The 13,377-nt window shown below is 38.0% G+C and overlaps 1 protein-coding gene across 1 annotated transcript; it reads right to left on the reverse strand.

Moving 5' to 3' along the window:
* Positions 1-617: 617 nt before the first annotated feature.
* On the reverse strand, positions 618-1,616 carry LOC118582660 (olfactory receptor 1020-like). The gene has a single exon (XM_036185699.1). It carries the CDS (start codon positions 1,602-1,604, stop codon positions 666-668), a length of 939 nt encoding a protein of 312 aa, XP_036041592.1. The 5' UTR covers positions 1,605-1,616; the 3' UTR covers positions 618-665.
* Between the last annotated feature and the right edge of the window lie 11,761 nt (positions 1,617-13,377).

Consider the following 13,377-nt stretch of genomic DNA (forward strand, 5'->3'; position numbering starts at 1 on the left):
CATATTTAATACAAGGTAAAATATACTATAATGAAATGAAAAAGAAATTTTGTTGAATTTATTATTCACTTAGATATATGACTTTTGCAAAGTGTTTTTCCCTATTCATTCAATTTAATGAGAACACTTTACTCAAACATGAAAAGTAAGATGAGAAAAAATAACATAACTAAACAAGATAACAAAAATAACTTCATAGGCTGAGAATCTAAAGCAGATTTCTTTTATTTGCTTGTGTTTATTCTTTTAGTCACTGATTATTGACTGGAGTGTTATGGACATAGATAAAGTGATACTGGTGCACAGAAAGATTGTAAAAACAAATAAACATCTTAGCACATACACTTTGAATGCATCAGCTATATTTTTTGGGCCTATTTAGTGAAAACTAGAATACGAGTTGAGAAGTGTTAATTGTGAAGAGTTTGCTGGGCTCTATTGTATTTCATTTATCAATGAAGAAAGGTGTGAAATGATACTCTGCAAAATTTAAAACAATGACTTCTCTATTGTTTATTGACTTAGAGACTAAGGCCAGTGATTGTTTGCATTACAACTAATTCTCATTAGAAAATATTTGAAAGTTTTACCCAAGGGAATCTATGTCGATACACTTATACTCAATCTCAGAATATTCTATTCATTTTGAAGTGCAAAACAGAATTTCATCCCGGCCCCAAGTTAATACTAATTGCCTTCTTTAGAGCTCCCTTCACATCCTTGTTTCTTAAACTGTAGATTAGTGGATTTAACATAGGAATAACAACTGTGTAGAAAACAGAGGCCATTTTGTCAGTGTCCATTGAGTAACTTGAGCTGGGTCGGAAGTACATGAAAAGGAGAGTTCCATGAAAAATGGCCACAGCCGTGAGGTGGGAGGCACATGTGGAAAATGCTTTGTGTCTGCCCTCAGCAGAGTTCATCTTACAGATGGTACCTATGATGCAGCAGTAGGAGAGAAGAACCGTGACAATGCTGCACCCCACCACACAGCCAATGAATGTGAACATCACTATCTCGTTGATGGATGTATCTGAGCAGGAGAGGGCCAGCAAAGGTGGAATGTCACAGAAAAAGTGGTTGATGACATTGGAATTGCAGAAGGACAGTCGGAACGTGCAGCATGTGTGGATTGCTGAATCCACCAAGCCTACCGCATAGGCAATAGTCACTAGCTGGATACAGACCTTCTTGGACATTGCAATTGTATAGAGCAGTGGATTGCAGATGGCAACATAACGATCATAGGCCATGACAGCCAGCATGAGACATTCTACATCAGCAAAAGCTCCAAAAAAATACATTTGAACAGCACATAAATTATAAGTAATCCTCTTCTGTCCAGACAAGAAATCAGCTAGCATCTTTGGAGAGACTGTGGAGGAGTAGCAGACATCACAGAAAGACAGATTGCTCAGGAAATAGTACATAGGTGTGTGCAGCCTTGGGTCCATCTTGATCAGCAGAACCATCCCTAGATTAGCAATTACAGTTAGGCCATAAATAAGGAAGAAGAAGACAAAGAGGGCCTGTTGCACATCCTGTCTACTAGAAAGTCCTAAGAAGATGAATTCAGTAAACACAGTGAAGTTTTCAAATGTCATTGTTTTATTCTGGAAACCCTGGGATTTCAATAAAAAAAAATAGGGAAATTGACAGTTATGGTTTTCCTGTTGTTCATAGTTAAACTCTGGGTACTTTCTTTTTTTAACAGAATTAAAAACAGATAAAACCACCATTGCCCTAAGTTACATATAGTTATATGAACATACAAAATTCACATATATTCGATGTGTGTGTGTGTGTGTGTGTGTGTGTCTGAGGCAGGATGAGTAATAAAAAATTCATTCAAGATCTAAAAAGTATCATAATGATAAGAGATTTCTAAAACTTGGGTATATTGTTTTAAGTATCATTCCCAGTATATAGATCTTTAAAAATAATAATTTCATATGAAGTAATTAGAACATTTAAAATATCTGAAATTATATGTCTATTATTAAAATATTGGGAGAGAGGGCTACAGAGTTGGATCAGGGAGAATGGGGGGATCTGTGGGTGGTATGTAGAGTGAGTAGAAAAATTCTTAATAAATAAAAATGAAAAAAATAAAAGCAATGGAAAAATATTTACCCACCCCCCCCAGACATTTGCTTTATTTCATATCTGATTTCATACATGTATTTGGTGTAAAAATAGAGTATTAAGGAAACTTGTAATGGAAAAAAAAGAAAATATGACTGTACCTGATCCAGGATTAGTGGATATTAGTGGATGTCTGCACACAGACTCAATACTCTCTCTGGAATTGTCCAAGTTACAAGCCTCTCTATATGGGCCCTGAGTGCTTAATACTCGGTCTCTTGGGAATAAGAAGTTATAATAACATGGTTTAACAATCTGTATTTGAAACAAATAAGGTGATTAAAGTGTATTCCTATTATTAATTTGAAAATATTCCTGTGCAGCTAATTACCAAAGTTGGCATCAGAAAATGAATCCAATTACTTTTACATTCATTACTTTCTGTTCATTATCCTGTGTATATTTTTGTAAGGTATAAAATTCATACAATTGTACAGATTTACATTCACACAACAAATTTAATAAATAACACCCTTCCAGAAATACATTCCCATTTTGTTAGTGAAGACAGCAAACACCATCAATTATTTCATTGCCTAATAAAACTAGCTATTATTTTTATTTGAATCAATAGATAATATTTCCTTTTATTGGAATAACCCTTCCATGGGATAATAATAAAATAAACTATGCTAAAACAAAAGCTAAAATTTCAAGTTGAACGAAACAATGAAAAGAGTACAAGCAAAAACACAAAAATAAAGAGACTAACTCATTTATATTCTCCAGGTTCCAATAAAATCACTAGATTTTTAAATAAAAAGTAATGTTACAACATACGCACTTTACATATAATTAAATAATGGATTAAAAGCAAAGTGTTGTTTCTTTCTGTTTATTAATGTAATTCATTGTGTTTTTCAGTGGTGTTTGTTTGGCTTGTATTAAGTTCTTCATATAAAATATTCAAATGTATCTTAAATCACATTCAAAATTTATTGTATAAAAATGTTTCTCATAGTAAATTCTAACAAACTAGTATATTCAACTGTAGATAAGGCCATTTTTAAATTAATAAAACCTAATTATTATCATATAGTATTAGATATGTCCTCTATCATTGAATATGTCCTGACTTGTTACCAAACACATTATTACATAAGCTTTTGTCTTAAATGCAAACGTGAAAAAAATCAGGGCTGAGAATCTTAGTGACTTAAAATTTTATTAAATTCAAGGGTTTCCCAAGTCAATTGCATTGAAATAGAATCTCCTTAAGTGAATGATGGTAAAGAAATTAGTCACAGGTTGACAATGTTCAAGTGTGCTCTATTGATTGATTTGACAAGAAAATGTGTGCTGATCAGGAAGATGTGTACTGATCATACACATTCTTTTGACAACATGAGTCTTAATATGGATTACTCAGTTCTCACAAATTCTGTATATGAAAGCAAACAAGACAAAAATTATACAGTGTAAGCAATGTACAAGTTAGTCCTACCACAAATTCCTTTAATAAAGCAAAGAAAGTGAAGAAAAAACAAACCATCAAACAGGTAAAGGAAATGAATGGTTTAAGAATTGAAAATTGAAATTGAAGCAACAACAAAAGCACAAACTGAGAGAATTCTGGAAATGGAAAATCTAGATAAGCAAACAGTAACAACAGATGCAAGAATCACCAACAGAATGAAAGAGATGGAAGAAGGAATCTTAGGCATTGAAGACACAATAGAAGAATTAGATTCGTTGGCCAAAGAAAATGTTAAATCCAATAAACTCCTAACACAAAACATCCAGGAAATCCATGATGTCAGCAAGAACTCAACTTTTCTATCTGAGCAGGCTTAGGAAAGGAACACACACATTCTGATGGTAACTTTCTTTACTGCTTCATCATGAAAAATCTTCTGAAAACCTCCCTTCCTCTATCTCCCCAGGAAAGAGCTCTAGACAATATATGCATTGCATTTTGAGGGTCACATTACATGTCTTATTTAAACAGTAAGAAGCAGAGCCATTTTGATAACACATGATAAATCACACAGATTCTCTCGGATTTGGTGACGAAAGATGGGAGACAGACAGCAATTGAGTGCTCTACAGTTTTTCAAGGAACAATAACCTTAAAAGTATCCCAGGACCTAAACATAAACAGTTAGTTGGCTTAACCTTGAATCTTGCATCATAAAACTGAGATTAGGAGTTCATGCAGAAAGTTAGTACTGAGGGAGTTATGTCTACCAAGGTTGCTTTGTGCCTGACCTTGTTCAACAGACGCCTGGGAATTTGTCCTTGTGTGATTAATATGCAGGGAAAGCTAGTCTACTTTGAATTTACTCTGAGATCTTAAATCAGCTAATTGTGTAAAAAGCTGTCATTGTATTTGAGATTACTGTTATTTTCCTATGTCAGCCTGAGCTATGAAAAATATCCTACTATTATTTCTATTCATCAATATTATACATCTTAAGAAGAAAACATCTGTAGACAGTTCACAAAACAAATGTCCATAAGATTGAGATGTAATCATGAGCCTACATGTACACATTACATGAAAATGCATGGTAATGAGGAGATTCCACAGCTGTTTTTGCACATGTGAAATTACAGACAGAAACAACCAGTTTTCAGGGTCTGTGGTTCTGTAAGTCTTGCTTGACAAGGTTCCTTCATGAGAGAATTATTCATCTGGTGGGTTGACATCTGAATTATTAATTGTCATATACTGTAATATGCCATAGACCATGACATCACATCATATTTATTGTGTGTTCATAGAAGCCAGGGAGTTTAATAACAATAAAATTAAGACAGCTGCCAATATTGCTGAGGCTAAATTTTTCCAGTCTTTGAGGATAATTCAATTTTAAGTTGCCCATGACTTTAAATCTGCTTCACATAGAGTGAACGCATACCACATGAAACAACTGCTTCCTTAAATCTCCTCAAATACAATATTTCTGTAGGGTTCCATCTAATTTCTGCATAACCTTGGGGGTGCCTATAATTTTATAGTCATTCTTGTTTAGTAATTGTAAAAACTAAGGTTGAATTTTTTATAACCTTCGGCTGTCCCTCTTCAGTTTTATCATGCAGTGGTGTGGTAGATTACTGTCTAAATGCCTCTGTCTGTGTCTGAGTATTTTTCTAATTTTCATTCATAAGTCTTTCTAAAGCTTGTATCTTACCAATACTAAGTCTTGTATCTTATCAGTCAAATTTTCATATTTGGCACAGTTATCAAACTACTTTTTTCAGGGTAAAACATAAATTGCTAAAATGATAGTAATTACAATCAGCATCATGTCAATTCCTGGAAGTTGTTTATCCCCTCATTTATTTCTTACATTATTTATTTCAAGCCATCTATAGTTATACTACGCAGAATCCTATGCATTATGATAGTTACCATTCTTAACATGGGTAAGATTTTTCTTCTTTTTTTTTTTCTTTTCTTAAATTTAACTCTTTTTCATTTATTTTACATATTGACCACAGTTTCCCCTCCCTTCCCTCTTCCCATTACACCCCCCACCTCCCTTCTATCTTGTATCCATTCCTCCTCCATCCCTAGTTAGAAAGGGGCAGACCTCCCATAGGAATCAACAAAACATGGCATGTCAAGTTGAGGAAGGACCAAGCTCTCCCCCTGCATCAAGGCTGGGTAAGGCAAACCAGTTTGGGGATTGGGTTCCCAAAAGAGAGCTCAAGTGTCAGGGACAGGTCCTGATCCCACTACTAGGAGCCCTACAAACAGATCAAGCTACACAATTCTCTCTCTCTCTCTCTCTCTCTCTCTCTCTCTCTCTCTCTCACACACACACACACACACACACACACACACACACACACACACACACACAGTGAGGGGCTAGGTCTCTCCCATACTGACTCTCTCTAACTGTTGGTCTAGAGTCCTTGAGTTACCAGAAGCTCAGGTCAGCTGTCTCTGTGGGTTCCCTTTGTCATTCCCTTGACTCCCTTGGCTAGCACAATCCCTCCCCTTTCTCTTCAATGGGACTCCCAGAGCTCTCTGCATCTGTTTCCATCAATTGCTGGATAAATGCTCTGTGATGATAAACATGATTACAGGAGAAGGCCAGTTGACAAACCCTCTCAACTATTGCTAGGAGTCTTAGCTGAGGTCATCCTTGTAGATTCCTAGGAGTTTCCCTGGTAACAGATTTCTCCCTAACTCCAAAATGCCCCCCAATCAAGATACCTTTTTCATTATTCTTATCATCCATCCCTCCCCCAAGCTGCCCAACCCAACTCATGTTTCATACCTCTATTCCTTCTACCACTCATCAACCTCCAATTTAACTAGGAGATTTCTTCTATTTTCCCTTCCCAGGGACATCTGTGCATCTCTCTTTGGGCCTTCCTTGCTACCTAGCTTTTCTGAGACTGTGAATTGTAGCCTGGTTATCTTTTACTTTACAACTAGTATCTACTTATGAGTCAGTACATGCTATGTTTCTCATTCTTGGTCTGGGTTACCTTACTCAGGATGGTTTTTTTTTTCTAGTTCTATCCATTTGCCTGCAAATTTCATGGCTTTTTTTTTTTTAACCATTGAGTAGTACCCCATTGTGTAAATATAACCCATTTTCCTGATGCATACTTTGGATAAGGGGCATCTAGGTTTTTTCCAAGTTCTGGCTATTATAAATAATGCTGCTATGAGCATAATTTAGCAAATATCCTAGTGGTATGATTGAACATCCTTTGGGCATATGCCCAAATTGGTATAGTTGAGTCTTGAGGTAAATTGATTTCCAATTATCTGAGAAACCACCATACAAATTTCCAAAGTGGCTGTACAAGTTTGCCCTCCCACAAGCAGTGGAGGAGTGTTCCCTTTATTCCACATCTTCTCCAACATAGGTTGTCAGTGTTTTTTATCTTAGCCAGTTTGACAGGTTTAAAATGGTTTCTCAGTCATTTTGATTTGCATTTTTCTGATGGCTAAGGAGTTGAACAATTCTTTAAATGTATGTTAGCCATTTGAGATTCTTCTGCTGATAATTTTCTATTTTAATATGTACCCCTTCTTTAAATTGGATTATTGGGTTTGTGATTTCTAGTTTCTTGAGTTCTTTATGTATTTTGGAGATTGGCCCTCTGTCAGATGTGGGGTTGGTGAGGATTTTTCCCATTCTGCAGGCTGCTGTTTTGTCTTATTGATAATATCCTTGGGCTTACAGAAGCCTTTCAGTTTCAGGAGGTTTGATATATTAATTGTTGGTCTCAGTGTCTGTGCTGCTGGTGTTATATTTAGGAAGTGGTATATGTGCCAGTGCATTCAAGGCTACTTCTCACTTTCTAACAATCAACTTCAGTGTAATTGGATTTAAGTAGAGGTTTTTTATCCACTTGAACTTGAGTTTTATACAGGGTGATAGATATGGATCTTTTTGTATTTTTCTACATGTCAATATCCAGTTATGCCAGCACTATTTGTTGTAGATGCTTTCTTTTTTCCATTGTATAATTTTGGCTTCTTTGTCAAAAATCAGATGCCCATATGTGTCTTGATTTACATCAGGGTCTCCAATTTGATTCAATTGATTCACCTGTCTGTTTTTATGTCAATATCATGCTGTTTTTATAACTATAGTAGAGTTTGAAGTCAGGGATGATGATATCTCTGGAAGTTCCTTTATTATACAGGATTGTTTTAACTATCCTGCCTTTTTTGTTTTTCCATATGAAGTTGAGTATTATTCTTTCTAGGGTTACAAATAATTGTTTTACAATTTTGATGGTGACTGCATTGAATCTGTAGATTGCTTTTGATAAGATTGCCATTTTTACTATGTTAATCTTACCAATCCATGAGCATGGGAGGATCTTTCCATCTTCTGATCTCTCTCTCTCTCTCTTTCCTTTCTTTGGGTATGCCTGGTGTATGATTACCTACTGCCTGTGTTTTTGTGTGTAAAGCTAACTTCCTTGGGTTAGGGTTTTTCTACTAAAACTTTCTGTAGGGCTGGATTTGTAAATAAGTATTATTTAAATCTGGTTTTGTCATGAAATATCTTGTTTTCTCTATCTATGGTGATTGAAAGCTTTGGTGTTTATAGTAGTCTGGGCTGGCATCTGTGGTCGACTAAAGGCTGTAAAACATCTGTCCAGGACCTTCTGTCTTTTAGAGTCTCCATTAAGAATTAAGGTATAATACTAAAAGGTCTGCCTTTATATGCTATTTGGCCCCTTTCCTTTTTATTTAGTTCTTAGTAATCCTTCTTTATTCTGAATGCTTTGTGTTTTGATTGTTATGTGTCAAAGTGGCTTTTTAAAAATGTTTCTTTTTCTTTTCTAGCCTGTTTGGTGTTCTGTGAGCTTCTTGTATATTTTTTAGACATGCTTTTCTTTAGGTTGGAAAAGTTTTCTTTTATTATTTTGTTGAATATGCATTCTGTATCTTTGAGTTGGGATTCTTCTCCTTCTTCCATCCCTATTAATCTTGGTTTGGTCTTTTCATGGTGTCTTAGATTTCCTGGATGTTTTGTGTTATGAATTTATTGGATTTAACATTTTCTTTGGCCAATGAATCTAATTCTTATATTGTGTCTCCAATGCCTAAGATTCCTTCTTCCATCTCTTTCATTCTGTTGGTGATTCTTGCATCTGTTGTTACTGTTTGCTTATCTAGATTTTCCATTTCCAGAATTCTCTCAGTTTGTGCTTTCTTTGTTGCTTCAATTTCAATTTTCAATTCTTGAACCATTCATTTCCTTTACCTGATTCATGTTTTTCCCCCCTTCACTTTCTTTGCTTTATTTAAGGGATTTGTTGATTTTTTTCAAATTTTTTGTTTGTGTTTTTCTCAATTTATTTAAGGAAAATTTTTATATCCTTTTCAAGATCCTCTATCATCTTTATAAAGTTATTTTGAGGTCATTTTCTTGTGTTTCAACTGCATTGCAGTATTTAGGTCTTTTATAGGATCACTGGGTTCTAGTGATGGCATATTGTCCTTTCTGTTGTTGAATTTATTCTTACACCGGCATTTATTCATCTGTTATTCCAACTTGTTTGGGTTGTACCTATGTCTATGCAGTCTTCTCGAGTTACAAGGAGGTCTGGCCTTGGGGAGGATGACAAACTTCTTGGGTATGGGTGGCAGAGTAGGTATTCAGGGAACAGAAATCAATGGGTTGTTGTGACAGTGGTACATTCCGGAGGCAAGTCTCTCACCTGCTTGCCAGCTGCTGGGGACCGCACCAGAGCAGTGGAATTCCACCATAATTGGGGGCAGGGCCCAGCTGCCTCGCTGGTGCTCAGATGGGAGGGAGAGTGGCAGGATGTGCCCTGGGGTTTAGGATTTGGTCCCTGTGGCAGTTCACCTGGGAGCCCAGTCACTCGCCTGTTCTTCCAACTGGTGTGAAATGTGCCTACACCTATGTAGTCTGCTGGGTTTACAGGAGGATGACCAAGTCTGTTGCTTTGGGTGGCTGAGTAGGTCTTGGGGAAACAGAATCCAGTGGGCGCCAGTTGTGGTGGTGATGGTGGTGGTGGTTGTGCAGCCTCGGGGCAGGTCTCTCACCTGCTTGATTGCTGCTGAGGACTCAAGATTTTTCTATTAATGTTATTTAAACCTTTCTGTAAGGACTTCCTATGTGTCTCACCAAATCTGTTGATTTCTTAGTTTGTCCATAGCTGCAGCCCAGTGGTGAGTTTGCACCCCTTTTGCTAATTATGATACTGCTTTCTGGAACCCCCAACAGAATCAGCAGCTGCAGTGGCATGAACTTTTGTTAGTTTAGTCATGTGTAGGATACAATGCCAAAATGTTGTTATTCTATTGGCACATTGGTTGCACATGAATCTATTGATGTTTCAGCCAATAATTGCAGCTTCACAGTTATTGGTTGATTTCACAGGCAGTGACCCATGGGACTTTAACGTCCTACCAGATCTGCCTCTTGTTGCCACCACATGTAGTTTTTATCTAAATATCATTATGTTTATTAATATGACCTGGGTTCAGAATCTGGGGTGAAAAACTGCTAGCTCAGAGAGATTGAGAAGCAACTATCTGACCTCCTCTCTTCACTGGTCTCTCAGAAAGACAGCATCCTTCTGCTCAGCCAAACAAACAACAAACAAATAAACAAACAAACTACCAATCAGAGTCCATCCCTACTACTTCCTATGCATCTCTCTAGTGGTCTTCTAGACTTCCTCTGATTTTCTATGATTATTTTCTGTCAACTTGTTGCTAGCTCCACCTCTCAACCCAAGGTTGATTTCATTTAATTAATGCACATGCAAACTCAGTGTTCATAGTGTGATCAAATATCCCACAAAACTCTCAGACCAGCTGCTCTTAGTTCCTGGCCTCTTCAAACCTCCTACCCACCCCCTCCTGTCCTTGTGCTTCATCTGGACAACCCACCCCAGCCTCCCCACTCTGCAGGACCAGCCAAGTAGGGAGGGTTTGTTGCTCACAGAAAGCTCACAGCAGCCTCTGAGCCTAAACTCCCCAACTTTTCTCCCTCCCTCAACAACAACCAGTCACCCGAACAAACCCCCTTATGGTATTCAATTTCAACCCACCATCCACATCCATTCCTAGCTCATACTCACTCCCATGATGAGGCTCCTCCAGTACCCCTTATTCCACTGCAGCAGGTGGCTGGTGTTAGGATTCCTATCTTTGTTCTTATTCCCTTTCTCTCAGTGAACTCTCACAAGTTGAAAGTACCTTGGGTCTTTTACATGTATTATACAACATGTATCAAAGAGTTCTAATAACTTACTCAGTCCTATGATGTCACTTCTCATATCTCCCCCATACTCTGAAACAACCTCCTCCTTGAAAAGCATAGTCATGTCTGTGAAGAGGCCCATGATCATACAGATCAGTTACATTGGACAGATATATCTTACCCTACCAGAACCTAGGAAGTTACAGACATAGGACCCTGACTAATACTGAAATTAAGAAGATGATCACTTGTGTCCTCACTGAGCTTACAGGAGTTACCCTTCAGATATTAATTTTTTAAAAAATTCCAAGATATAATCCATGATAAGTCTAAAACCCTTCCCAATTTCTCCAGTGCCTCACTAGGGTCTGACTACAATACATAAATCTTGACTTTGACACTCCATACAGCTAACAACTCCTCATGACTAACTTACTTTTTGCCCAGTCTTATCCAGCAATAAGAGCCAATATCAAATGTCAGCAAGCCAGACCTATGAAACTGATGTAATGTTCCTGGACTTTAAGGTCTTCCACTGCGTTGATGAGCATAACCAAAGACACAAATATCAACTTCTAGCTAAAGCTGTTCACACTACTGATGTTGGGTCCTAAGAATGGAGGACTGCCAGATCCATGATTCAAATGTGAAAAGGAGGACTACTGGGCCTGAGCCTGTCCAGCTCCTACAGGCCTATAGGTCCCTGCCCCAAATGCCATCAGGAGGGTCATTAGGGTTCAGACTGCCCCTGAATTACCACTTCCTTGAGGTCACCTGGCCCTCATAGCCACTAATGGACTTAGTGAATGAGGACTGATAGGCCCCTGGCTCTTTCCCAGGCTTAACCAAGCTCACACCATTGTTAGGTAGTAGTAGTACATGCCTTTAATCTCAGCCCTCATGAGATAGAAACAGGTGGATCTCTGTGAGTTCAAGGCCAGCCTGGTCTAGAAAGTAAGTTTAAGGACATCTGTTACACAGAGAAACCCAGTCTGAAAATAAAACAAAACAAAACAAAATAAAACACAAAGAGCCTAGCAGCTCACTTTTGGTGTCACGTAACCTTGTTTCTTTCCTTCTTGATTCCAAGTCTCCCTCTCTTCCACTCCTATCCTTCATTTTCAGGCTCATGAACAATTCTCCATACCCCTCAGATCCCCTGCCCTGTATGTTCAATGGACTTACCTTCTCCCACTCATTGCTTCTTGTTCCCTCATACCTAGTTTCCCTTCTTGGTTTAGACATTCTGTCCTTTCAAATTGGTCTACCTGTAAACCCTTCCACCCTACTCTCCCTCCACAACTTCCTCCCAATCCCTTTCACTCATTCACTGAAACTCATGAAGACCGTATGCCCCATCCCACACACATACAGGGAGGTCCTTTACTTACTTTAGACTTCAAGTTCTACACAAATAGTAGTCAGCTCTTTCCTTTCACAAGGACACCAACTTGTAGGTTTGCTGAGGGAGCCCACAACTTACTCAGTTTGAATCTGAAGTTTCTTCTGAGTCAATAGAGTTCAATATTGTTTGTTGCAGGGCTGTGAGAAAGTCCTGATTAGCCCACAGGAAGGAACATACTATCTAGCTAGAGGCAGGCTGCTGATGCCAGCCAGATGTGCATTGAGATAGAAAATGAAACTGCCTAATCCATATTGCCATTGCTACTATAATCTCTCCTAACTTCAGGCCAAATACATATCTACTCTTGGCCCTCTGGTTCCCCCTGTGAGAACAAGAAGCATCAACTCATCTATACCTTTCCAGAAAACCTCTCATTTTCTTTCTCTTTATCCTTTCACATACTATCACCCCTGTTCTCAAAAGGTCTTTATTTCTGCTCTCACCCAGGCTCCCATGGGAAGCTCTTCTGTTGTAATGAGAGTTTCTTTGACAGCATAGCTCCAAATGTGGCTGGACCCTGCTGGCAGTCATCCCACAACTAACCATATATAGACCATTTGCATTCTATTTCCTTTTCCCAAGAAATTGTAAACCTAGGGAATTCCTCTGCTTGTCATGGTGGACCTCACCTTAATCACTACCTTGGCAGGCATGGCCATGGTCCATGGTACCCTTGAGTATTCAGCTCTCTCTACCATAGATTTTGAACCCAAGATACAGGTGTCTCTAGGTTCCCCCACTAGGTCTTTAGCCTCCCTTCAAGACAACTCATGTCTATAGCTCAGGTCTCTTTATAGCATGGAGCCTTAGATCTGCTGAAAGCTGAAAACCAGGATACCTGCTTATTGCTCAGGTAAGAATGCTGCTATTCCATCAATGAGCCTGGTTTGTTTGTTTGTTTGTTTGTTTTTGTTTTTAAGAAAATGTTAGCAAATTAACCCAACTATCAAAGGAGTTTCTTAAATCAACTACTCTTCACTCTGACCTCCTGGGATGCTCAGTCACCTTTGTTAACATAGATTGTCTCCCGCATAGGAACCTTTGCTATTATGACCCTCTTACTCTTCTTTGCTCCTATCTTCCGTAACTGCTTCACTTCCTTTCTCACCAGATAAATATGTTGGATAAATAACCAAATCTTTAACTAGCTTTTCCTCAGGAACT

The sequence above is a fragment of the Onychomys torridus genome, chromosome 4, assembly GCF_903995425.1.
Source record: "Onychomys torridus chromosome 4, mOncTor1.1, whole genome shotgun sequence".
NCBI classification, from domain to species: domain Eukaryota; kingdom Metazoa; phylum Chordata; class Mammalia; order Rodentia; family Cricetidae; genus Onychomys; species Onychomys torridus.

Bases quoted from the DNA above. Each gene is read 5' to 3' on its own strand.
- LOC118582660 (XM_036185699.1), bottom strand. From the start codon at position 1,604: ATGACATTTGAAAACTTCACTGTGTTTACTGAATTCATCTTCTTAGGA.